Below are 27,898 nucleotides of genomic sequence, written 5' to 3'. Positions count from 1 at the left end.
TAGTACCCATAAACAGACCACTGCAGAACTATACAAAAACACTTGAATGTTGGAAAACAGAGTAGAGGTAAAATAGAAATGAATACTTTTTCTTAAAAAACAAGAACAAAAAAACAACTTTCCTTTTTTCTTCATATTCACATTTTACTTTAAATGCTTAGAAATTGGGGTTTATTGTTAAAACCATTTGTAGTGAGTTCCTTATCTTTGATGTCATCTACAATGGAATGTAGAAGAGATTAGAGCAATTAACATATTTAAAGAACCAGCCATACAAACAATGATATCATTACGAAGGCCTTATTTTCATTCCTGTGCCATTAACAAGAAAGATGTGATGGGTGAGTCTTCTTCAGAACCAGGTTCACAGTGGACAGGAAGGGCCTCCTCCCAGCAAGGAGAGCCTGAAGTCACAGGCTCCAGCCTCCATCGATGATGACGGGGTTACCTGTTACGTAGGCAGACTGCAGGGACGAACACACGGAGACAGAACAATTAACCAGGTTCCACACAGGTGGCGTTTTTCCAAATTCATCTATGACTGATGTAGCTAAACAATTTACTCTCAGAGTAAAGGGAGCACTCAACAAAGAGAATTCACGAAAGTCTGAATTAAATTTTGGGATGATTTAACATTGCTGTGTTCTTGTGGTCTGGCCTCTGGCTCATATTTCAACATATGTCATATTCTAAGCATGTCTATGAGGTGTTTGGTCTCACAATCAGAAAATTAAGTTAGGTGGTAGCCCTGGCTGGTATTCCTCAGTGGTTGGAGTGTTGGCCCAAGCACTAAAGGATTACAGGTTTGAATCTCAGTCAAGAGTTACAGATTTGATCCCCAGCTCCAGTCAGAGGCATGTGCGGGAGGCAATCAACCAATGTATCTTTCTCACATTGATGTCTGTCTGTCTGTCTGTTTTTTTCTCTCTCCCATCTCCCTCTCTCCTTCCCTCTCTCTCTAAAAATCAATGGGGGCCAAAACCGGTTTGGCTCAGTGGATAGAGCGTCGGCTTGGGGACTGAAGGGTCCCGGGTTCGATTCCGGTCAAGGGCATGTACCTTGGTTGCGGGCACATCCCCAGTGGGGGGTGTGCAAGAGGCAGCTGATCGATGACTCTCTCTCATCGATGTTTCTAACTTGCTATCTCTCTCCCTTCCTCTCTGTACAAAATCAATAAAATATATTAAAAAAAAATAAAATAAAATAAAAATCAATGGGGAAAATATACTTGAGTGAGGATTAACAAAAACAAAAATAAAAGTTCGGTGACATATAGTCATTCCTGAAATTAGGATAAAGTCTAGGCTAGAACATTACATTTGCATTTTGAAACTCAGAACTATTCTAAATGAGCTGAATTTTGTGCCATTGATAAACTTTTGAATATAATCAGGTATGTCGGTCATAAAGTGGTCATGCCAATTACCAAACCAAAAATTTTTTTAAAAGATATTGTATTGAAGCATCCATCTTATATAAAAACTGCTGCTTGAAATGTTAACCCTGCTATTTGGCTTCTGTAAATGCTTGCCTGCTTAAATAATAAGGAGAATAAGACTACTCCGACTTCAGAGAGACCATTAAACCTTCCCTGGATGAAATTACCAGTACTGACACCAGGCCAGGCCTTTGGTTGAGATCTCAAGGCTCCAGCACATAGGGGCTCTTTAAGAACTTGCAAAGGGGGGCGGAAACACCCCATATTTGGGAGACAAAGAAGGTAAAAACATATAAATCCATGTTGGGGCCCAGAATTTGAGAGACATTTTCCTCTGGACCTGCGTGTAATAAATGTAACTCCATCTTTCTAAGTATTGCTTGGTTCTTTTCCGGTTTTCTGTAACATTACTGGTTCCCTGAACCAGCGAACAACTGTGCTTGGCCTTTCGGCCTCCGGTGAATGGGCCAGGTTTGGGGCCTGGGGGAGCCGGATAGGCCTCCAGGAGGTCCGCTCTGCTGATTTAGTCCCCCAGTTCAATTCTGGGCGCTCTCAGACCTCAGCCCAGGACCCAGCCTGCATCTGGAGAGTGGACAGACACTTCTGGACCTGTCAACAGAATCGGTAAGGTAGGGGCCCAGTCGGTTCAGCCCACTCCAAGTGAGTGGAAGGGGGAGCTTGGTCACCTCCCCAGAAGCCATACGGCTTCCTCAGGCAAATTAATCAGGAATCAGGTGGGTTGTTTAATCTCTGAGTAAATATCTGGTAGAAGTAAAAAACTCGAACTAGCTAGTATATAAATGTGGGGCTCTGGAAGTGACTGAAGGAATTATGAGTTCACTCTGCTGTTTGTTTGTGTGGGACTAGCCAATTTGCTACCCAGAAGGGGGACTGGATGCAGTCTTTACTCCTCCGGTATGTTCTCACCAAGATGTTGGTCAAAAATTCTGTTCTGGGTGCTGGGAGTGCCATTGTTTTGTTTATCTGCTGAGCTCCAGTCTGGGCTAATCTACTGAGAGAGTGTGAATATGGATGTTTGTCTATCTTGGCATAATTATCTGCTCATTAACTGGTCTGTGTGAAACGAAAGCCACTTTGTGCCTTTTGGCTGTACACATAGAGAATTTGTTATCTCTTTCTATTGTTTAATTGTTTAAAGATAGGGCGGGACCTGCTGTGATGGTCTGTAAACATCTTAAGCAGCTCTGCTGAATTATTTTTCTCAGAGATGTTTGCTCTCTATCACAGTAGGAGGAAATCAGCCCATTTAGCTAATAAAAATTTCTCTCTATGTCTGTATAAGTAAGGGTTTCAGTTTGCTCTGATTTGTGAATTTGCTGTATTAAATTGAAATTTTAAAGTCCTAGGGTTAATTTAAAGGTATAAATTTGTGACATTTCCAAGAACAAAGAACTTTTTATTTATGGTTTTCTTATCTCTTTTGGTGGTTGGAGACTTCCAGGGACATAGCTTACAGCTCTGCAGGGCGGAGAGATTTACGGGCCCTGTCCCTGCCTGTGACATCATAGTCCAACGTGAGCCCCCTGAGGGGAACTAAGGCTGAAGTTGTTATTAACTGTCTATGGATCCCTTTAACCCTGGCTGTGTGTTTTGTTTAACTTACTGTTTTCAGTTATTAGGATCCTCATAGAGGACATAACCTGGTCTTTTCCTTCCTCTAATAGCACCTGTAACTGGATTAAAGATCTTTTCTTTCAGGAGGTCCTCCAGGCTTTCAGTTCACAAGAAATCTCCCTGCACACCCTTATCCCCCTCCTCTATCTTTCCAGGCTGAAGAAGAGTCATTTTTTCCCACAGGTCAGACCCCAGCCTCCGGGAGGGAGGATTACTATAGCAGTAGTCCATAGTTTTCTCCGAAACTCCCACTGTTTCTATTTCTCCCCTCTGTAGGAATTGTCTTCTTCTGAGTCATAATAGGAAAGGGGACAAGCAACGGGACTGGGAACGGGAATGGTTGGAGAAATCAGGAGTAGTAAAAGATAAAGATTTAAGATCCTCTAGGAGTTTAGGGGCTTAGAGTAAAAATCCACGAGGGAAAACAATGGTTACAGAAAGAAAAAAGTATCCTTAAATGTAAAAAGCCTAAATATACAGGATCTCAGACCATTTGACTTGTTTCAGGACAAGGTAAATGGTTAATGCAGAAAAAGCAGTGTGTGTGTGTGTGTGTGTCTGTGTGTGTGTGTGTGTGGGGGGGTGAAGGGTAGGGGGGTTGGCTGTTAATTATGAAGCAGGGAGAGATAGGTTTTTGTTGATTTTTACTGGCTGCAGACCACTCTGCTGGCATAGGGGTATGGTCCAGGTGTCTTATCAGAACTTCACTAGATTCAAGGTCGCAAGTTTTCTGCAAGCATAATTAAACTAGCTGCCCTGGTGATTTAAAACTGGCTGCTAGGCAGACTCAGCCTGTGAGAGCCAGGTGAAAGAAGGAGGTAAGGGGGGCAGAATGCCTGAGCTGCCTTCAGTGGCCCTGGAAGAAGCAGCAGCAGTGAGAAAAGCGGGGGTCAGCAGACATTTACCTGACATTAGAGCTACCCCGCTGCTGCCCAGTGAGTAATGAGTGTTTTACAACAAGCAATACAAGACGTAGGCCTTTGGCTTGCTGGCTGCAGCAGTTAAACCAGAAGCCAGTGACTGCCACTGGCCTTCCAGCAGCCCCAGGAATAGAACATCAGGCCCGGGATCTGTAAAAGCAGCAGATAGAGCTAGTGAAAGCTCCCTGTCTGCAAATGTACTGAAAGGGTTTGCTACCTGTTGCTGCTAGAAGAGGAGGGGCTGAGATCCCCTTCCAGTGCACTCCCTTGGGAGAGGCCTGGTCGCTGCTCTGCCACTGGCGGAAAGACAAGGGGCCTAATACCCAAGCCACTGCCACAGGGGCGCTTGGCAATATGCAAAGCTGTTTCTAACTGCAACTCTGGCTGCTTTGGACTGACAGCTTAAAGTCAAAGAGCAAAGGAAAGGCACTCTCCCTTGACCAGGGAGCCTTCAGGACTTTGAGATTCTCCAAGAGAGGAGGAGTCTGACTGAGGATGGCAGAGACCCTGTTGGGTTGGAAGGACCTAAGGCCACAACTTATAAATTACAGCTTTCTAGGCAGATGTCCAAGCCCAGATATGTAGAGGTTAAACTGCCTGTTTATAGCAAAACAACCTTCTCCCACACCAGAATAAATTTTAAGGAAATCAGACAGGCTGTGTTTGTGGCTAGAAAGAAGAACTGGCCACCATGCACAGCCCTGACAGTGGCCTGCAGAACACTGCATAATAGATTTAGATGATGCCTGCATCTTATGGACATGACTCCAGAAAGACAAGAACAATTTTGCTTTGTGTGGGAAGGACAAAAATAGACTTTAGTCATCTCCCTAAGATATTTGTATAGCCCTACCATGTGTCATATATGTTAGCAGAAGATTTGGCTACCTGAGGTGGCCACAGCGCCAATACTGTACTTCATTGTGTTACATTAACCCTACAGATTTGAAAGGGCAGGTGCCCAAATGGGCAAGGAAAATACCCTTCTGGTTTTGGTCTCTATTAGAAGACAGTTGGCAGCCTGTATACTGTCTTTGCAGGCCTGTGTGACCATGCCCATGTCAGGTGTGGCACAAACCTCAACTTTAGGAAACTGGGGAAGGCTGTTTAGAACTGAGGGAAGTGGTGAGTACCAGCCCTTTGTTACAGGAATTACAGACCCCGGGAGGTCCTGTGACATGTGAGACCCTGTAAAGCAATAAAGCTCCCTTAGTCCTTTCTCTGAGAGCATGTCACCCCTCCCAGAGACCATATGAAATTTTAAGGGCAGGTCAAGTAGGGGGAACCCTACTACAAGGACAGCTATAATTGTCTACTTGAATATAGACACGTTTTGAATTTCTCCTTGTTATTTGAAGACAGTTACATTACTCTGAAGAATCCACAGAAAGGACTGACAAGGAAAATCAGAATATCTTAAAGCAGGTCAGTATATTTTTCTCCTTATATAATTTCTCTGAAATTTGGCAATGCTTAATAAATCACAACAATACATTTCTCTGCATAAACTCAGTAAGACCGGTTTCTAATAGTGGTTATATTGACCGGAAACTTTGACTGGAGTGTCACGTTTCAAAGAGCCCTGTCTAAACTCTGAAGACTTGAAGCCAATAAGTGTGCCAAGGAAAAGCCTGGTATCCTGCTTGGGAGCCCTGAAAATGGCTGGCGCTGGAGCGTCAAGCCCATGCCCTGCCATCACTGGCGGTTGGCCAGAATAGAAGGGGAGCAATAAGGACACCTCTGCGTCCTTTCGGAATCCCCTCGACAAGTAGGAAGGCTCCTGAGATGGGCCTTAAAATCTAGGGTGTGGGCCCAGGTGGAGTCGCTGCAGGTGAGGGATTCACCTAACTGAGCAGATACTGCAGGCAGCCCGGATGGCAGCTGGATGGCTTGGCTTCCTAGCCCTATGGGGCACACTACGGTTCAATCGTGACATTTTCCTCTGGACCTGCGTGTAATAAATGTAACTCCATCTCTCTAAGAATTGCTTGGTTCTTCTCCGGTTTTCTGTAACATAGTTTTGTTGACCAAAGGCAATTCCAGGAACTGAAGCAGACTAAATATATTTGAAAAATTTGAATGAAGATACTGAATTATTATAATCTATTAAACTATGAAAAAGTTTGATGCTAGTTTTAGATACAAATCTGTGCTAAAGGAGTTAAAACAAATAATTTTTTTTTTTCTGACAGAATTTTTTACTTTCCAAATTATGAAAGGTAAAATGATTTCTTATGGTAGAGGTTTAAAAAATATCTTTCAACTTAAACATAGATAATAAAGATTAAAATCTGTGTTCTTAGTTTTAAATTTATCGAAAGCCTAAGACAATGGAAGAGGGAAGAAGAAAAGACACGAGTACAGAAATTTTTAAAGTCTATTCCATGAAAACTGATCATATCATGTAGATAAACTAGGAGGGATACTAATCACTTTATCAAAAAATGATGCCCTCCTTCCCCAAGGTTTTTATAAGGCAAGCTCTCTGTAACACATCCGCACTCCTCTGGGCCCCTTTAAGAGGCTAAAGGTCCTTTTGTTGCACGTTTCAAGCCAGAACATTTCCAAATATGTGGTAACCTAAACTCTGGATAAACAAGGGCAACCTAACTCATCAGTTGTACCCCCAAATCATATGGGCTCTTCCGAAGACATGCATTCAGGGAAATCACCAAGGCCAACATACATGCTTCATTAGTATTTCGTCTAGCAAGTTCCCCAAGTAGTTCTAAGAAGTAGTAACTGCTCTGTCACCTGTATTGGTCAGATTCAAATCCTGTATTGGTCATATTCACCAACCATCTGGTATGCCACACCACGCTCCTGTAAAGAGGAACTAACTGATGAGTAACACACCTCCTCACTCCTGCCCATGCACTTCCTTATCCCTGTTTCTCTCTCTCTCTCTCTTTTTTTTTTTTTTTTTTTTAAATATAAATTTTTTACAGAGAGGAAGGGAGAGGGCTAGAGAGCTAGAAATATTGATGAGAGAGAAACATCGATTAGTTGCCTCCTGCACACCCCCTACTGGGGATGTGCCCGCAACCAAGGTACATGCCCTTGACCGGAATGGAACCTGGGACCCTTCAGTCCGCAGGCCGACGCTCTATCCACTGAACCAAACTGGTCAGGGCAATCCTAGTCTCTTTTCATACATTGTAGTGCCTTGGTCATGTAACATTCAAAGCCGTAAGACAGAGAGGGATGTTCCTGTGCCCTACACCTTGTAAATATAGTTTCTGCTTTTGCAGTAGGATGCCACTTAAAAACAGACAATAGCTGTTAAAGCAGAAACTGGTTCCTAAGTAGGTACGAAGTGGAAGGAGACAGAATTAGGAACTTCCATACAGATAACAAGTATGAATTCATAGGAAAAGAGAGCCAGGAAGAGTCTGCTAAATAAAGGCACCGGTAACACTAAAATCCCCAATTTTGTGCTTGCCACATTCAATTAAATCTGATGGACCTCCTCCCTGCTTCACCTCAAGCGCTCAGAATTTTGGAGGCTCATTTGTTTGACTCACACTTAACCAGGGTTTCCCCAACTGCAATTTTTGAAAGCAGCTGTCTGTTTGAAGTTGAGCAATTCTTTTCTTCACTCCTCTATTTCAATTACTATAAGATTTAGTAACATGTAAAGCTGAATGAGGAAAATTCGCAGCTCAGATCAAAGTGGCCTTCCTTTGAGCAAATTGAACCAGAACGGATCCCTATTCAGTAACCGCAGCATCTTAGCGTGTGTATGTCCATTGCTCCCAAAGACATAATATTTTTCTTTTTAGCAAATATTGGCCAAATACGATTAAGATAATGAACCCCTTGCGAAGAGCAGTGCTTACTTCATCAGAAGCCAAGTACACACACAGCAGGGCTATTTCTTCGGCAGTTGCAAACCTTCCAGTCTTCTGTCTCTTCAGAAAGTCGCTCAGTGCCTGTGGCCAGAAACCATGCCAGACGTCAGTGACCGGAGCTGAAGTGGGAACTCACCTGCAATTCCTCCTGGCAATCAAAGGCAAGCTGAATCTAGACATACCACTGGCTTGGAGCCTGCATCATGTATGATGCATAATATGTGAGAATATCACTAATTGTGGACTAAAGCAGGCCAAGCAGGGCTATGGCGACTTCCTAGCTACTCAAACTATTTTGTTATCCTACAGACTCCGTGACAGATCGAAAAGTTCATATTAATGAAGGAAGCTTTTTTTAAAGCGGTAGTAAAATACACTTAGTGGGATATTTGCCATCTTCACCATTACCGTTCAGTAGGGACATTCACACTGTCGTGCGACCTATCTCCAGAGCTCTTTTCATCTTGCAGAACTGAAACTCTGTACCCAGTACACAGCAACTCCCCATGCCCACACCCTCAGTCTCCCCTGTCCCCCCTAGCAACCACCATTCTACTTTCTGCTTCTACAAATTTGTCTACTCTAGGTAAGGAAGAGGGCATTTTCTCACGGGAAGACTTAAACACATTTAGGAGAGTAGATATACCTCTTCAGGATTTGGTCGGGCTTGTATTCTTTCTTGCAGAGATGGGGTATCGACAGTTCCTAAATCAAACAGGACATTCAATGTGGTTAGTTTCTTTTAACTGAAAAACAAAACAAAAACCTGACACTTTGAACTCCCTTTCCATATAATAGGACAATCAATGAAAGCCTTCTCCACTACTCAGAATGACAATTTCATGTCTACCAGCCAGCCCTGTTATGTAGGACGCTTATAACTTCTGTAGTGACATATCTATGACTTTTTAAAATACAGACTATATCTTGGTGACATCAGGCAGGGACTCTGGGTGAAACACCCAGCATTCCCAAGATCTAGATTTTAGTCACAGGAGGTTAACATGATCCATTATGGATTTTAAGCACTTTTACGTGTATTATCTCAGTTAATCCTCACAACCGTCCTGAGGTGTGGACACCATCATGGAAGTGCTTTCCCAGCATGAGGACCCAGGCCGCCTGAAGCCCTCAAACCACCCCAGCTGTTCGGTTCACGCCGGGGACCGCGGGGCCAAGGCAGTGCTGTCATCGTCCCCCGTAACTTAGGCGGTTCTACATTTTCCTCATTCTCTTGCCTATTTTCATTGGTTTCAAATTCCTCTTTTTAAGCACTCTCATGAAAAATGTAATTTGAAATTATTTCGCTTAAAAAAATGAATGACACTAAATGTTTTAGCCAAAACCAGTTTGGCTCAATGGATAGAGTGTCGGCTTGGGGACTGAAAGGTCCCGGGTTCGATTCCAGTCAAGGGCATGTACCTTGGTTGCGGGCACATCCCCACTAGGGGGTGTGCAAGAGGTAGCTGGTCGGTGACTCTCTCTCATCATTTTCTAACTCTCTATCTCTCTCCCTTCCTCTCTGCAAAATCAATAAAATATATTTTAAAAAAATGTTTTAGATCCCACTTAGAGCATGCTTCCAGATTTTTTGTTCTTACACAGTCTGGCAGTTCTCTTGAGAGGCTGTTTTTTCTTCTTCTGACTGAGAGTACTCAAGGGGACCACATGACCTTTCTAGGTCATAAGTGACTTTTATAGTCATGTCTGCAGCTCTGTCTTTAGACCATGCTCCTGGGAATGCCACAGGTTTGATGTTTGCTTGGAAACCATTTCTTAATTTCTCATTATTTGCTATTTCTCTGGAGAGGCTAGGAATCTTCAGAATCCGCAAATCCTGGCTCTCTTTTTTTTTTTTTTTTTTGTCCAGCCCTTCTTCCTTTAGCTTCTCTCTCCCCTCACATCTTACTGTAGGTGGGTGACTCTTTTGAACATTCTGGGTGGAAATTGCCTTTGCTAGATCACCCAGTTCATGAGGGATGTTTTCTACCTCATGGTAATGCAGGGAATAGTGTTGATAAACTTTGTGAAGCCACATACTTTGTATCAGTTTCCAAGAGTGTTTCCCTCACCTCCCTTACCAACAGCCTCCTCACAGTACAACATTCTACCGGCAGTGTGCTCAAGGCCCCTAACACGTTCCCTGTACACTCTCTTCAAAATCCTTACAGCTTTAGCCACTTCCCTTCACTGAGGCAAATGAGCGCCAGACCCTACCTGTGGCTGGTATGTTGGCTATTGCACGAAAACTGTGGAGCAAGCTTACGCCTTCACATGACCTAAACTCTGATCCTAATTCATTGCCACTGGATTCTGCTGTGTCCATGGCACAGACCACCACCCATGCCACAGTCTACACAAGTCCGCAGTTGAAGTGCTGTGACTGTACAACCACCAGGGTCATCCCAGACACAACCATTCCTAGTCAGGTTTTCTCCCGTGACCGGCTCGGTGAGTCATGGCTGGTTCCTTGTTCCAGAAAGTTTGGTAACATATTTTCCAGTCTCCTGAAAAGTCCATCTGCTAAAACAACCACATTTTCCAAATCATTTTGCCATTTATTCCATTGGGTAAATAGCCCTGAGAATAGCTATACCTAAGTTTCACCAGTATGTGTTAAAATTGTCTCACCTATATCCTCCTTTTCTTAGTGTTACCTATGTTTACCTTTTTAAAAATATATATATATATATATATTTTATTGATTTTTTTTACAGAGAGGAAGGGAGAGAGATAGAGAGCCAGAAACATCGATGAGAGAGAAACACCGATCAGCTGCCTCATGCACACCCCTCTCTGGGGATGTGCCCGCAACCAACATACATGCCCCCACCCGGAATTGAACCCGGGACCCTTCAGTCCGCAGACCGACGCTCTACCACTGAGCCAAACTGGTTTCGGCCTTTTTTTTTTTTTTTTTAATCCTTATCAGAGGATATTTTTTCCCCATTGATTCCTAGAGAGAGTGGAAGGGATAGAGAGAGAAAAACTTTGACGCAAGAGAGACACTTTGATTAGTTGCCTCCCGAATGCACCCTGACTGGGGCTGGGGATCAAATGTGCAACTTAGGTATGTGCCCTTGACCAGGAATTGCACCTGTGACCCTTTAGTCCATGAGCTGATGCTCTAACCACTGAGCGACTGGCCAGAGTTATGTTTACTTTTCTATTCTAAGAAAAATCAAGCAGAACACTGCAATCATGGAAATTCTGTAGTTTGCAGGGTACTTACCGTGTTTCCCCAAAAATAAGACATCCTTCAAAAATAAGACCTAGCACATGGAAAGATAAGACATCCCTGAAAATAAGACCTAGCGCAACTTTGGGAGAAAAAATTAATATAAGACACTGTCTTATTTTCGGGTAAACAGAATAGTAGTTTTCCCTCCTTAACTAATAAGTCAGTGGATTTCAACCTGAGGGGAGACCCTGATGGATTACGTCAGAATCTCCTGTGGGGCTTTCCAATCACAGGCATACCTTATTTTATTGTGTTTCCCCTTATTGTGTTTCACACCCATTGAGCCTATTATAAATTGAGCACAAGACCTTTTGCCAGCAAAAAGATTATGACTTGCTTTATTGCGATACTAGCTTTATTGAGGTACTTGCTTTATTGCGGTGGTCTGGAACTGAATCCATGATACCTCCAAGGTACGTCTGTACCATACACACAGTTTCCCCATCACACCCCAAATTCCAGCAGGCCCTTCAGATTTTTAAAAGGTCCCACAGGTAACTGTGAAATTACACTTCCCCCCAGCTCCTCAGTAATCATTGTGAACTACTCTGATCCTGGACAGGCATTATTTAGTTGCTTTCTAGAGAGGAAGTTAATACCTGTTCTCAGGCACCTTGCATTCATTTGGGGTAGGTGGAGCCCAGTGCAAGGGCATAGCTACTTAACCCAAACTCCCGAGGTCATTAAGAAGGGGAAGTTTTTTTTTTTTTTTTTTTTAATCAAGAAATAAGTTACCCAATGCTTTTGTTTGGACAAATGGAATGTTGTTTCTACTAATAATGAGTTTCGCCTTTCCCCTTTCCTGCATAGGAAAGTCAGCATACTTTCTGGTGAAAAGCCAGACAGGGGATAGTTTGAGCTTTGAGAAACCTTTGGTGTGCTTTAACTATCCAACTCTGCCTATAGTGCGGGAGCAGTCCTAGCCAACACGTACGCAGGCTGTGGATGTGCTCCCATTAATCCGTTTCTATAAAGCAGGTGGTGGCCAGATTTGGTCTGCAGGCCATCATTTTGCTGGCCCCTGTTACAGCCTAAAGGACGCTGTTCACTTAGGGCCATCCAGGAGGTTCCTAGAACCCCTGCCTTCTGGGAGGCTCTTCTCCCCTCCTTCCCGCTGTCCCGTCAGTAAGGTCTACTTTTCCTCTTTGCCCTGACAAGGTCACCCCTGGTCTGCTTCCAAGATACCATGCCCTGGCCAGGGCTGTCTCTCACCACGTGGTTTGGAGTTGCCCGAAAAACATAAATAACATTAAACCCTTTGCCTCTGTGGCTTATTCCTAACGACTTAGCCTCTCATTCCCAATTGTCTTAACAAGCCCAGCCCTTTCCTTTTGAACGTTTCCTGATGACAGGAGACAATAAAACATGGAGTGAACAGCGTATGTAGATATCTCGCACAGTGGCAGCCGGGAGGTCAGACAGGACAGGCTCACGGCCCTCAGTGTGGGACTCACCTGGACACACACAGTTGCACCGGACACCCTGCTGGATGAAGTCTGCAGCCACGGCCTTCGTGAGGCCGATCACAGCGGCCTTGGTGGTGCTATACACACATCTGTTCACAACTCCTGGGGGAAGAGAGGGCTCAGCAATGGAAGGAATGAAAAACACAGCCTCCTTCAGAAACGGAGCACAAATAAGTGTCCCCAGCAGCCATGGCCATGCTCCCCTCACCCCACCCTTTTAAAAAATTATCAGTTTTTTCCCCCTTAATAGGGCTAGTTTCTGAAAGTGGGAAAGTACCATCTTTATTGGCACAATTCAACTGAGACTTAGGTGTTGACAAGCTGCACTTAAGTGACTAGAGTGGTCTTCGTTGCTCATCATCAGTTGGTAGACCCCTTTGGCAGATTCCAAAAGAGAGTCAGGGTAAAGAAAACAAAACCAAACCAAGAGGCCCAGGCATGTCTTTGCATTCCTCTCTGGTGTAGGTTTAAGGTGTGCTATCTCAGCAGCAGCTATTTCACTTTAAACCTGCAAACCCGTCTGGGCCAGACTGTGGCCTTATTCCCAGCTTGCTCTGCAATCCTGCTGTTCAACTTGACTCTTCATTCAGGGCCCAGATCAGCTGTCCCCACGAATCCCTCCTCATATCCACAGGCAGTTAGCTCCCTAGTGATGGCACAGCACTTTGCACAAAGCTCTGTTACAATCCTCTCACACTGTGGAAGACCCTTTAATACAGCTCCTCAACCTGTGGGTTGAGAACCGCTAGCAGGGTCACCTAAGACCATCAGAAAACATAGATATTTACATGACGATTCATAAAAATAGCAAAACTACAGTTATGAAGTAGCAACAAAAATAATTTTATGGTTGGGGGTCACCACAACATGAGGAACTGTATTAAAGGGTCACGGCATTAGAAAGGTTGAGAACCACTGTTTTAGAGCGGAAGGGAGAGAAACATTGATGTGGGAGAGAAACATCGATCGGCTGCCTTCCATAAGCACCCTGACCGGGAATCGAATCCGCAACCTCTCGGTGCAAAGGATGACGCTCTGACCAACTGAGCCAGCTGGTCAAGACAACACATCTTTTTGGATTAATTAAATGAGGAAATGCTTCCTTCTCCCTCTTGATTTCCTTCTTCCCTCTCCGGATTTCCCATTATAAAAAATAAAAGGAGGGCACAACAACAACAAAAAGTTTAATTTTATGACTGGTTCACATCTAAGGCAAAGGGACTGGAAATTAAGGAACTTAGGACCAATGTTAAAGGCAGTTTTGAAGTGACGTGTGGCTTTTATGGGTTTTGCTAGGTTCCTCCCCTTAGCGAAGGGAGGTGAGGGGCTTTGTGCATTATGACCTCAGGAGACAGACCTACCTTTGATGCTGGAAGCCACAGAGGACATGTTGATAATGTTGCCAGATTTCTGAGCAAGCATCTGCCAAAGCAAAACAAATTTTTAAAAAATGCTACTCCGCAGGCTAAAAATACTGCCTCTTTAGAAGATGTGCATTTACTTAGGATTTGGAGATCCATCTTATTAGCTATTAACACTAAGTGCAGTTCAGCACTCTTTAAGAGTCTGACCCAATCACTGCTGGGAGTTGACAGCCTGTGCTACAGCCGCTGGCTGGCGGGGACAGTTCCCAGGGGGATTTCCCACCCCCTTGCGGAGGCACAAGAGCATCAGCCAGACCAAGAATGAATTGAGCTGAATGGAAGGAAAAGAATGGTGATCCGTACTGTGTGTCCTGATGTTGGAAAGCTCTCGCCTTCATTCACCACAGTATCTGTTGAATACCTAACTGTGGTCGGGCATGGCGTTAGGTCTAGAAGATGCAAATGTCAATGACAGTCCTGCCTGCAGACAGCTGCCAGTCTGCTTGGAAAGGCTGATTTAATCAGCACCCAGGACAGCAGCAACCTTCACAGAGAAGGGGGAGGGGGAGGGAAGGGAGCAATCCAGGGGCTGGACACCCGGAAGAGGCTCTTGAGGAAGAATTATGTGAGTTGATTTTTGAAAACCAGTGTTAGTCAGAAAGATCAAAGAGAACGGTGTTTGAAGGAGAGAGAACGCTGTGCAGAAAGGCTCCATCGAGGAGCTGGGAGCAGTGAGGTTCAGGGGTCTTGTGGGGTTGAATGTAGGAATTTGGACTTTACCCTGAAGGCACAGCTGTGGTGAGAAGGAAGATTTAGTGCAGAGGAGAGGCATGTTCAGACGTGGGGGTTTATGGAGATGACTGGTATCCTGGAAGCATAGGTAGCGTTTCAGGAAAGGGATAAAGCAGAGATACAGAGCTGTCAGTGGGTAAGAGGTAGCTGAGGCAGCAAGGGCAGAACTTGGTAAATGGTTACGTGCAATGAGGGCTGCCTCCCCACTTGGAGCTGTGAAGACCCCCTCCCTCGGAATTCCTCCACTAACGAGTGAACTCAGAGGGAGGACGGTCTCTAGCTGTCCTGTCCTTCTAGACAGAGTACACCATAGTCCGTCAATACATTTTGATGAATCAAAATAAAGTGCAGATTACTGTGCTCTGCCCCAGACCTAATGGAAATATCTAATGAAATAAGCTGCTATGAGTTACAACGTTTTCAAATGAACTTTATGTATTATATCATATGTGAGTATGTTTTCAAGATAATACATGTATGTGCAAGGGCATGGTGCCCATGTATGTTTCGGGGGAAGAAGCAAGAGGTGGGGAGAATTTCTGCCTCCTGGGCACTAACTTCTCACTGAAAGCAGAGGCCACGAAAATGGCCACAAAGAACCAGGGGAGATGGTGGGCAAGAGTGGGGTAAAGAGTTACCATAACTGTCGGGGGAAATGGAAGAACCAACTAGAGAACAGGAGAAAAAACCAGTATGTCCTATATCATGAAAATCAGTGAAAAGTTTCTATTAGGGTGAGTTTCCCCAGCAGCTTTCAGACAAAGAGGACTGGAGAAGGTAAATGACTGGATGGATCCAGGGGTGAGGCTGCAAGAGTATACGCTTCTACTACGGTGTTCTTACTTCCTATTTTGATACTTAGCTACTAATTGTATGTAAAAGGAGATTCTAAAACAACCCTAAGCATTGTGCTGGATGGACTGACAGGACACAGGAGAGATTGAAGTGTACGATAGGGGAAAAACTTCCATAATAAAGAATATCATAGTGAAACGGGGTCCTCGGGACACCCCTGGACAGTTAGTGCAACATAGTCATGCTGGAAACCAAGCCTTACAATTATTCCTTCTCATCAAATTCAGCAAATAGCGCAACCCATTTTTATTTATTCATATGTTCCAGTTTTACTGAGCTATGGTTGTCTTACAGAACCCATTTTAAATGCATATAGAATACATATAGCCCCGTTTAATACATAAAGATGGGCTATTAAGCAATTTCACTCTCCCATTTCCTGAAATGCAATAATAACTTGGGCCAAACTTTAGGAGATGGTGGGCCACCCTCTGTCACCATTACTATCCATTCAACCCAGGTTTCTCTGCTGATCCTAGAGCCCATAGTTCTTGCCTCCTTTGCTCTGCCTTCTTAGCACCAGCTTGGTACCTGCTGTCATTGTGTGAATGCTCTTCCTGGCACCCCATGCAACCGTCCTCTCTGGCAAGGATGACTATAAAGAGAAGTGCCTGGTACATAGTAATGCCACATAGGACTGATGTCTCTGAAACTCAAGCAGGGGCTGGAAAGATCTCTAAAGATTCCCTCTAGCTTTATCCTACTCTGACCCAGCCCTCCTGTTCCCACTGACCAGAGCTCAGCTCCTAAATTAGGCAGATGCTGGCTTTTGGATCTTCAGTGATTCCATGCCTGACTTCCACCTGGATTGACAACCTAGATACACATATTCATCCAACAAGTGTTTCCTAAGCACCTCTATGTGGTAGGGGCTCCTATAAGATACAGTGAGTGGTTAAAATCCCCACACATCTAAGACCTACTAGAATTCTTGCCATCAAGGGTTTTCTTTTCCATTCCATAGTGGACCTTGGATTCTGCATTGACCTCCTTACAGCATTTTCAACTTGTTCTCTGCCATTTGACTGATCCTCGTTTAGGAATGATTTCCTGTTGTCTACCCATGAACAAACATTTCCTACAAGTGTTCCTGTTTTGGCCATCTGACATTTCAGATCTGCCTACACTTCAGTCCTGGGCTCCCCGGAAAGTTCCAACCTGGTATACGTGCACCATGGTTAATGAACGCAGAGGGTCCTAGACAATTTGGCCTGGAAGGGATTGGGTAGCCTATCACCCTCATTAATAAATATTGTAAATAAATAAATAAATAAATAAATAAATAAATAAATAAATGCTAAAAGGGAGCAAGTGCCATCTCCCAGCTCACATGGTGAATTAGGGGCAGAGCTCAGGCAGTACCTGAGGTCTTCTGAGGCCCAGGGCCAGGGTCAAATTTAGTAAGTGGCATTGACTCCTGATTCCCTGTCCCAGTCATTAATATCTCTTGGGGATTTTTTTTTTTTTTAAAACAAATGAGTGTTATTGGCTCATATGGATTATTGTTAAAATGTTTTGTAGATACAAACTCGCTGTGTTTTCAATCATAGACAAACTCATTAATTTACAAGTCAGTGTCTGATATTTTCAGTTAACACTTATGGACATGTTTAAAGTTCAGCTTCAGTGCACTCACACCTGCTTCCCTCACTGATGCTTATAAAGCTTTCCTGACAGGAGGCTGGTTTTACAAATGAGTCCCATATAGTGTGACCGTCTTGCAAGCTGTTCCCTAAGCTTTCCCCTTTACCAGAGCCTCTGCTTCTCTCCCACATCTGACACTAACAATACGTCTTCGAAAAATAATGCAAGTTCCAAGTAACAGATTATCCTGAACTCCAAATAAACAAAACATGCAATTTATATATTTTAAAAAGTTTTCCAGTTCAACATTCCATGGATCCAACCAAAGATCTCAACAAGTAGATTTTATAAAAATTCCTTTGTTACTAAGTTAATTGTTCCATTTTTCCCTTTAAAACCCATCTGGATGCTTCCTGACATCAGACTGAATATTCAGAGCAAAGTACCAGCCTTGCTTTGTCACTGAAAAGCTCTCTCCAGCCCTGGGCTGGGCAGCATTCAGTATGTCCGTCATCTAATCCAGCTGGGCGGAGAGAAGGGCTCTTCTGCTTTTCTCGAGGGTTCAGCTCACAATCCTGACCTGGGCTGGTTCTGTACTCAGTCAGTCCCTTCCATTGTCTGAGCCTGTGCTATCTGCGACTATTGACTTATAAGCTCATTCAAGTCAGTGCTTTACATGTTTATACCTCCCTCCCCTCAGAGCAGCTAGTGTGGTGCTTTCTATCAAAAGGTACTTAATGATTGTAAAATAAAATTAAGAATGCTGATGAGCTGTGACGGCTGGAGAATTCAAGGGTAGGAAGATCACTGTCTCTTAGCATGCAACGTCTCTGACCTCTCTGGTTCCTCTGTTGCCTAGCTAAAAACAGGAGTGCTGGCAGAATACTTAAGAGTCCAGATTAAGAGTCCAGAAAATCAATGGGGTACATCCATCTTGAGGGCATGTGCCTAGACATTGAAATTCAAGAAGGGGACTAACCTCCAGGGTTTCAATCAATCCTGGTTCTAACAACTTGCCAGTTATGCGACTTTAGGCAAGTTCCACAGCCTCCTGTTTAATCTCTGCACAGTGGATGTGGTAAGCTGGTGCCCACTCATCAGACTGTTCTGGCCAGTGTGCCTCCTTGCTGTCCCTCCTCAAGGAACCCTCTCCCCAGATGCTGAAGTGGGCCTCACTTTTCTTTCCTCAGAGCACTTACAACCACCCACATGATGTATGTTTATTTGATTACATATTAGCCCGCCCCACATGAGCCCACACACACAAAAAGGGGACTTCCCTTACAGAGGGGCTTTGTCTTGCTCTCTTCTGCACCTAGAATGGAACCTGGCTTGTAGAAAGTGCTTAGTATTCCTTGAATGGATGAACTGGGTGAGCTGACTTATATTAAGTGACTTGATATAAATGTTTAATACAGGTTAGTCATTAGGTCAGCTATTATCACTGAGGGGGTCCTTTCCAGATGCCCATGAGGAGACCTGCTTATCCAGTGGGGCTTCCCCTATTGGATTGCCTTACTTTGGGAAGAAATGCCTTGATCATCAGGTACATGCTGCGGACGTTGAGGTTCATGGAGAAGTCCCAGTCTTTCTCTTCACAGTCCAGGATGGTTCCGTGGTGCACAAAACTGGAACGGTGATTACACATGGGGGAAATGATCAAGTATTTCAAAAATATTTCTATTCTATTTCCTTTTCATTTTTATTGTCATTTATTGACTTAGACCCGTGATTGGCAAACTGCAGCTCGCGAGCCACATGAGGCTCTTTGGCCCCTGGAGTGTGGTTCTTCCACAAAATACCACGGCCTGGGTGAGTCTCTTTTGAAGAATTGGCATTAGAAGAAGTTTAAGTTTTAAAAATTTGGCTCTCAAAAGAAATTTCAATCATTGTACTGTTGATATTTGGCTCTGTTGACTAATGAGTTTGCCGACCACTGACTTAGGCCATTGTCCCTTCCTTAACCAAGATTTTCAACATATCAAACATACTATCACATCATACATTAGGTTAGCAGGTATCCCAACAATATTTGAAAACAATATCCTTCTTTTACTAGAAGAAGGCAAGAGTTTGAAGCCACCAAACATAAGAGGCTTTATACCACAGCACAGGAAACATGTAAAACAAACATAAATGAGAACATCACAGCTGCCCTGACTTCCCTTTCAAGGTCAACAGTGCCCCCTGGTGGCACAGATTTAACATTTCAAGGGAAATCAAAATTGCAAGGAAAACATCTCCAGGCAGCAAAGTATTATCACTATGTCTAACATATGAAGTAGACAGAGTGGAACAAGCCAAAAACCTTAAAGTAACATCACTCTTTTGCAAGTCACACTTCCTTCAGGAAGCATTGTAAAAATCTGGGGTCCTAAGTGATGTCACTGTCCCCTAGACCAAAATTATGTAATTAATAAAATATTATTGGTGTGACTGTACTTCCAAGTAAGCAGAATGAGAGAAAGAACACATGCTCTGTCTCAATACTCCTTACTTAGCTGAAAGTTTAATAAATTCTCAGAAACTAATTTTTCTAGCTGATTTTTTTTTTTTTTTATGGCTCTGGGTATATTCTTTTATGAGGGGTGAGCAGGTTGTTTATAAAATAGATAATCACAAACTGCTGCTTTAACTTAATTTCCATACATTGTAACACATGATTAAACTATGGATAGGTTGAGGTCCCCTCTTCCCCACCCTGCCTGGCTCTGAAACATGGTTTGGAAAAAAACATCTACACTAATAAAAGAGAAACGTGCAAATTGACCATCACTTTGCTACACCCACCAGCCAATCAGGAGTGAGTATGCAAATTAACCTAACAAAGAAGGCGACATCCCTTCCCCCTAGCTACTCCAGGCCTCTGGGCAGCACACATGCAGGCAAGGAGTGGCCGGGCAGGGCAGGATGACTGCTATGAGGGGGAGGAAGGGGAACGGAGGGAACTACAGAAGTATCCTTCTGCCCAGAGTGAAGACTAAAGGCAACAGCCAGAGTGAAGGCTTGGGTCCTGGGTGCCAGAGGAAAACCAGTGAGGGCAGTCAGGGGAAGGAAGACCTATTGCATGAATCTCTTCATGCAACAGGCCTTTAGTAAATATATATTAGACTAGAAGCCTGATGCATGAAGATTCGTGCAAGAATAGGCCTTCCTTCCCCTGGCTGCTGGCACTGCCTTTGCTCTGGCCTGGAGCCAACTTCAGCCTCTCATCTTGTTGCGTCAATTTGCATACTCCCTCCGTATTGGCTGTAGGCATCACCATCTTTGTTGTGGAGTTACAGTCAATTTGCATATTCCATCTTTATTAGATAGGAAGGTTCTAGGATTATTCTATCAAACTATGATACAAATATGCCACTACATAAAAGTAAAATTTCAGAATGTATCAATGAGTTTCTGTGTAAGTCTCAATTGTATTCACTGCAACGGTCACAAATGAGAGAGGACAGTGCTAGAAGTCACTGCATCGACATGTAGCTGCTCCAATTCCAGTCTCATCATTCATGTGTGGTTCAGCAAGTTTGGGACCACCCTAACCAGTTTCACAAATTCCTTCTGTGCTTCATACAAAATTATAATATGAAACTTCTTTCCTTGGGGTTCATTGTCCCAGTAAGAACCACAGAGCTTAGGATAGTATAAAGGACTTACTAGAATGCTATGTCAAAAAATTGGGAATGCTTGCATTTCAATACACTGAGTACTTGATTTCTAATAACATGCTTAGTTTTATTGTATTTTTTAAATATATATTTTATTGATTTTTTTTTTTTTTTTTTTTTTTTTTTTTACAGAGAAGAAGGGAGAGGGATAGAGTTAGAAACATTGATGAGAGAGAAACATCTGTCAGCTGCCTCCTGCCCACCTCCTACTGGGGATGTGCCCGCAACCAAGGTACATGCCCTTGACCGGAATTGAACCTGGGACCCTTCAGTCTGCAGACCAACGCTCTATCCACTGAGCCAAAGGGGTTAGGACAACATACTTACTTTTAAAGATGCTCAACTAGAATACTTTTTCATTTTATTTTATAAATCCTAGTGGGACATCAGTGACAAGTCCATTGGTGTGAGCCTGTCACCAGCTTTAAGGTCAGTACCTTTCGATTAGTGCCAGTTGTCTTGAATAGACCTTAATTGGCTTTTAGGCCCAAACCCACTTTAACGCCTACAGCTGTCTTACTTGCAATAAAAATTCTGTCCAAAATCAGGTCATATTTTCAAGGACTATATTGTGGCTCATTATAAATAATTTGGCCATATTATCCAAATTCTTTCAATAAAAGTCATAGGGAACTTTCTCTAACAGAAAGTTCCTGTAAGAAGAGCGAAATCAAAAAGTTCTGAATTACCCAGCAACATTAAAGAGAACATCAACTCTCTCGACTTCATTGGCAAACTGATCGATTTGTTTCTTCTTTGTGACATCAAGGACCCGTGTTTGGATACCTGAAAAATAAAACAGAAGACACCATTTCTCTATACCCATAAAAAAGATCTAGCCTCGGAGATTCAGCTGTTTGGAAGTGTGAAGGCTGCAGTATCTGCCCAACAATCATAGGATTGTTGATCATTAGAAGGGTCTTAAGAATCGCATTAGTAAAAATCTTCAAGTCCTTCCCAACTGGACCTCCCAATAACACACTTTCCTGGCTTTCTGCCTGTCTCGCCATTCTCTGAATTGATTAATAAAGGTGCTTGCTGAGCAACGACTTACAGTGAAGTATAAGTGATCTACGTCAGATGCTTCTCAGTAAGCAAGCAGTAATAACTGAACGTCGGCTATGTTAGCCCCTTTTTTCCCTCATTGGTTGAGTCCCTACAATAGAAATTCTGAATTGTGTGTGTGCGGGGGAGGCAGAGAGGAAGGGCAGGGTTGTGGGAAAGACTGTTTTTATTTGTGAACTTTATTTTTATGTCAATTCCATTATTTATTGAAATGACTCTGTTGGTCAAAGGTATCATGACTTGTTTCTGGCCTAAACTGTAAGAAATGAGAGGCCAGAGAAAGAATCTGGCCTTGAAAGAGCAGGTGTAGGGTCTGTACTAGTTACTAGAGAAATCCAAACATTCTCTTAAGCGGCACTCATTATTGGTATTTTTTAAAAAACAATATATGGATTATTTTGTTATTCTCTTTTAGATATAGGAAACAAAACATGAACAAAGAAAAGAAAAAATGGAATTGAGTTTCAGGAAGACTCCTTTCCCCCTTTGTACTTTTCCTGCATAATAGCTCTACTCTGAGCTGTTGAAATGATACTTCAACGTCGTCTGATTCAGCTAAATAATTCAAAGACCTAATTTGTGTTTGATCACATAACCGTTCTGTTTTGATTTCTTTCAATCTTCTGTTCTGATTCCTTTCAGAATAATTCTAACTGAAGTTCTCCGATATTGGGGTGCTGTAAGGGCTTATATACACATAAATAATTTGGGTGCTCTCTTTGGGTTTCTGATCATGACCCGTGATTTTAGGGCTGAGCTGTCTCCCACATGGAAGCCACTAGCTAGATGTGGCTATTGAAGCACTTGAAAGGCAGCTAATCTGAGCTGCAATGTGCTGTAAGTGTAAAACACACGTGGATTTCAAAGATTTAGTATGAAAAAAAAGAATATAAAAATAACACATTAATAATTTTTGATTATGTTACATGATATTTTAGCTATATCGAGTTAAATAAAATAGATTATTAAATGAACTTTCAACTGTTCCATTTTAAGTTTTTAAATGCAGCCACTAGAAGACTTAAAACAGCACCTGTGGCTCACGTTCGGTGGCTGTGGGACAGCACTGCCACGGGCAAAGGAGGGCCCAGAAGTGACGAGCTGTCATAAAAAGTTAGCAGCTGTTCCACTTTCACTCAGAATGTTCTTGTCAGGTCCCGAATCCTTCGACATGTTGGACACATAAACAATTTTAAGTCTGTATCTAAAGTTCCGTGTATACATTGAAGTGTGCAGATTTCTGTCTGTAGGTTCACAGAACGGAACTTTGATGGTCAGAGAGTCAGGCTCCGAAAGGAGGCCAGTGGACTGCGCGGCTAAGGCATCCTCTTTCACACCTGAGCACGGCTGCTTTCTGATCCCTGTAGACGCCGGATCCCAGGCCCAGGCGGCAGGCTTGCTTACCTGGGTACTTTTCCAGTTCCTGCAGCTTGGACTCATTGACATCTGTGGCGATGACTTTGGCACCTTCTCTTGCAAAAGCCTGGGAGACACAATACACAAACAGATGCTTTGTGTACTTGCTTAAGTTCCTCTCATGAATGAAAAGTCATTAGGCCTTTTCTCCTTTAACTTATTTTCATTGTCTCCCCCCTTCCCTATAAAATAGGTGGAATATCAAACTGGTCTCACCTCACCCTTCCCATTGTTATTTTTATCATTAACTAGGACAACTGGACATATATTGTGCTTGTCATCTGACTCTGTAATATAAAATAAATCAGTGTTACCCCCCACCAACTAGGATTCAGTTATTAACACCTCTCAAAATATGATTCTGTGATTTGATAGTCTGTATTCCATTTCTGAGCATGTTCTTATTATATTCAATTTCTTATTACGTTCCAAATAATAAGAGGAAAATGGGTTATTTCAACACTTTCCTCTCAAAAGCATACGCCGCTGTTTTCATAAATGTCAAACCACAGGCTGCCATTATGCTAAAAGTGTGTGATTAGCTCAGGAGTGGGGTATAGTGTGGGAGGTTTGATATAAACGAGAGGGTGGAGGTGACCTGACAGCATGAACTCTGGTGTCCTTTATCTGAAACGATATGATTTCAGAAAGCTATGTGCTCCCTAGGGCCCGGGTGCAGCAAAACCGAGATGGAGGAGTAAGTTTCCCAGAATCACAGGTTATCTGTAATGTCACATAGCAAACTTATGAGGTATTCCCTTATCTGACCGGGGTCAGAAGTAGCAACTTTTCTTTTTGTAACCTTAGACAATAGAAGCACAAACATTAAAAAAAAAAAAAAAAAAAAAAAAAGGAGAGCAGAAGAAGCTAAGCATGGAATCTGTCCACATAATTCAGTACTTCAACCGTTAGGGAGCAAACAGCACAAGACGGAAACTTACGATGGCGGCTGCCCGGCCGATCCCCTGAGCAGCTGCTGTCAGGATGATGACTTTCTTATCCAGTCGCCCCATAATGGAACCTGTGGTGGAATCTAAAGTCAAGTTCACGTTCTGGTGGCCTAATGGTCAGTTACCTGGGTCTTGGTCAGTTACTGGGGTCTGGCCCTGTGCCAGCAGCAACATCTAGAACGAATGGCTCAATGTGCACCTTTAAGAATTTGAAGACAGCACCTCCATACCAAGAGCCCATCATCTGAATGCTTATTACTCTACTAGAGGCCTGGAGCATGAAATGCGTATATGAGGGAGGGTGTCCCTCAGCCCAGCCTGCATCCTCTCCAATCTGGGACCCCTTTGAGGGATGTCCAACTGCCCATTTAGGCCCAATCCTACCAGTCCTGGATTGTGATAGGAATGTCCTACCAGGATCGAGCCTAAATAGGCAGTTGGACATCCTTATCACAATCCAGGACTACTGGCTCCCAACTGCTTGCCTGCCTGCCTTCCTGATTGCCCTAACTGCTTCTGCCTGATCACCCTCTAACCACTTCCCTGCCAGCCTGATTGCCCCTAATTGCCTTCCCCTGCAGGCCTGGTCCCCCCAGCTACCCTCGCCTGCAGGCCTGGGTCCCCTCCAACTTTCCTTCCCTGCAGGCCAGGTCGCCCCCAACTTCCCTCCTTTGCCAGCCTGGTCACCCCTAGCTGCCCTTCCCTGCAAACTTGACCTCCCCCAACTGTCCTCCCTCACAGGCCTGGTCCCTCCCAACTACCCTCTCCTGCTGGCCTGATCACCCACAACTGCCTTCCCTTGCAGACCTGTTCCCTCCCAACTGCCTTCCCCTGCTGGCCATATTGTGGCAGCCATCTTGTGTCCACATGGGGGCAGCCATCTTGTGTGGCAGCTGCCCGAACTATTTGCATATTACTCTTTTATTAGATAGGATACCTAGCTGTGTATATCAAACACGTTTAGCATAACCCACTGAAGTGCTAACTGAGGCAGACATTGGACTTGTACCTACCTTTCATTTCTTCAGTACCTGAGAAGAGGGCTCTGATGGGACCCAGCAGATCCTTCCCTTGACTACTTCCCGCCCTCTCCCTGCCCCTGCACACGCTGCGGCAGCTTCCTACGTGCCCTCCCTATCAGGCTGCTCCTTGCTTTCTCTCCTGGAAACTTTGGTCAGGGTTTGCACATCAATCACCTGAGGTTTATCCTTGTCCCTAAGAAAGATGCCACCATTGGCCTCAGAGACTCATTGAACATAAGAACTGGAAAAATCAAATCATATCCAATACTCTCACTTTACAGACAAGAGCCTGACTGGGCCTGCTCAAGGTCAAGGAGCTGGTCAATAGCAGAGCCAGCACTAACCTCAGGCCTCCTGACTCTCCTGCTATGTGGGCATTCTGCCCACAACACTGCTGGTCCTCTTTGAAAGTTTAAGCATGCAGCAGTGACACTTTAACAGACAGTCGGTAATGTTTAAACGGAGGACTGAGACATTCTGACATAGGGGAAATAAGATGTGCATGAGCTATTTGGCCGGTGCTGGCACTGCAGATCTTATGAGAGAGGAGTGGCTGGGGATGAGGTGGGGGTGGTTCAGGGTCAGATGCTAATTAAATGAGGCCGTCTTCCAGGAACCGGTTCCTTCTCTTACCGTGCCGTCGTTAATGCGTGCCTCTCACCTCACCCCAAGTAACAGAATGGCTGTGATCCAAGGCATCATATAGACATCCCAGGCAGAAACAAACAAAAAGGTGGTGGTGATGGTGGTGAAGAACGAGGTGGGTGCTGAGTGAACCAATTTAAGTAGTACATAAATAACCAACTGAAACAGTCTGCTCGATTACTTGCCTGATCAAGTACAGGTAGCTAGCTAGTCTTGCCTGGAGGACTCACACGACCTATTCCTTTCTTTTTGAACTTATCTTGTCCTCTTCAGCCCTGCGTGACTTCAGACTGCACTCAATGGACACTTCCACTTCAAGCCTTCATTCAGCCTTTGTCCAAGCCCTACGGAATGAGGGGCTGACTGCTCCTGTGGGCCATGGGCACTGACAGGATCTGACATGTATTTTAGAAAGATCCCATGGAGGACAGAAGGTGGCTGTGAGAAGGGGTGGCGATGAGACCCAGCTTGGCCACCAATCCACTCACTGCCAAGGGATTCTGTGCTTTGCCCAGTGTTTCCAAACTATGAATTCAAACCCAGGCCGGATTGCAGGGAAGACCGGGTTCATGTTTTTCTTCTCTTGGTTCTCCCACACATCCTGCAAACCCCATGCGCAGCCAGGGCCTTGTCAGTTACTGGGGCCGTCTGACCCCGGATCCCAGTAACCCAGTAACAAGTCTGCACTTGTTTTTTGTTTTTCCTTATTACACAAGTGATACATTTTCACTTTAAACACGAAAAGAGTTAAGAGCTATAGTCAATGTATACTTTAGAAAGTGAGAGATTCCAACAATCTGTTCCCTGCTCCAATCCGGAGCAGGTGTGTTACAAAGCTGTTAGTTCACACTCTTGCCATTAGTGACACCTGACACGTGGCACTGCCCGGGCACAGCCAAAGGTTCCCCTGTGACACCTGAGAGGCAGGGGCTGGAGCTGCTGAACACAGAGCGCCCTTTCCCTCCCGCTGAGAGCCGGCCCCTCGCTGCTGCCCTGCCTTTCCGGGGCCAGATTTTGGATCCAAAGGCTCACTATTAGACACATCTGCACTATCAAACAAAAACGGACTTAAAGAAAATGAGTGCAAACATGGCCTGAAATGGTGAAACGAGGCAACTTTCAATACATCCAAAGTGAGAACCACACAGGATGTCTTTCTTACTCTAAATAATGGAATCAAAATGTTAATTTCCGATGAACACAGACACAACAGAGCATTGTGACGAACTCTTATGAGTCAGGAAGAAAAATGTTCACGTTAGACACTGTAAAATCCTCCTTTCTTTGGCTATTTTGAAAAACTTACTAAAATACCAGAGTTTCAAACTCGCTAAAAAACCCACCCTTATCCTGATCTAAATGCTAAAATTAACCCTGATATAGGTAATGTGCAGAAAAGAAGGAACATCTAAAAATTCCACCTCCCCCTTTCCCAAAGTTTCTTTTAAAATACTTTGGGGAATCTTACGTTAGAGCAGCAAACGGATGGCGTCCTTCCGATCACTCAGCCAGCAATTAAATCGAGACCTTTGTGCAGAAGCAAGTCAGGCGCTTAACGGTGCATGCTGGGGTTTGTAGTTCAGGTTCCTTCAGTTTTTAAGAGGATTCTCACGTTCATACTGTAAATGTGTACGTGCTGCCTCCTAGTGGACCTCAGTTGGAACTGTTAAGTCCAAGTAGAAGGTGAAAAGTGGAAAGCATTTTACAGCTTACTTGGGATGTGGAAATCATTTCCTTCAGTTTAAGATTAATCTAAGTCCTTGTCATTTGTTTGCACCTACTATGCTCTGAGATTCTCAAGATTGAATAAACCAGGTCCTGGACAGTGTACACAGTGGTTAGAGCCTTGGCCCAGTCACCTAAGGGTCTCGGGTTTGATTTCTAGTCAAGAGTAGCAGATGGGTTGCAGGTTCCATCCACAGTCGGGTCAGGGCTCATGTGGGAGACAACCAATCGATACTATACAACCAAACTATAGCACCTATTTCA

General features: G+C 43.9%; 1 protein-coding gene across 1 annotated transcript; it reads right to left on the bottom strand.

The window, feature by feature from the left end:
• Window positions 1-286: 286 nt before the first annotated feature.
• BDH2 (3-hydroxybutyrate dehydrogenase 2) lies at window positions 287-27,471 on the bottom strand. The gene is made up of 10 exons (XM_084901926.1): window positions 27,378-27,471; window positions 24,234-24,313; window positions 23,281-23,359; window positions 21,501-21,597; window positions 18,666-18,774; window positions 13,913-13,973; window positions 12,540-12,653; window positions 8,491-8,549; window positions 7,833-7,925; window positions 287-464 (listed from the first exon to the last, which is right to left on the bottom strand). Exons 2-10 carry the CDS (start codon window positions 24,303-24,305, stop codon window positions 411-413), a joined length of 738 nt encoding a protein of 245 aa, XP_084758052.1. The 5' UTR covers window positions 24,306-24,313; window positions 27,378-27,471; the 3' UTR covers window positions 287-410.
• Between the last annotated feature and the right edge of the window lie 427 nt (window positions 27,472-27,898).

The sequence above is a fragment of the Pipistrellus hanaki genome, assembly GCF_964339955.1.
Source record: "Pipistrellus hanaki genome assembly, chromosome: 1".
Lineage (NCBI taxonomy): Eukaryota > Metazoa > Chordata > Mammalia > Chiroptera > Vespertilionidae > Pipistrellus > Pipistrellus hanaki.
This window is presented reverse-complemented; position numbering and strand designations above follow the sequence as displayed.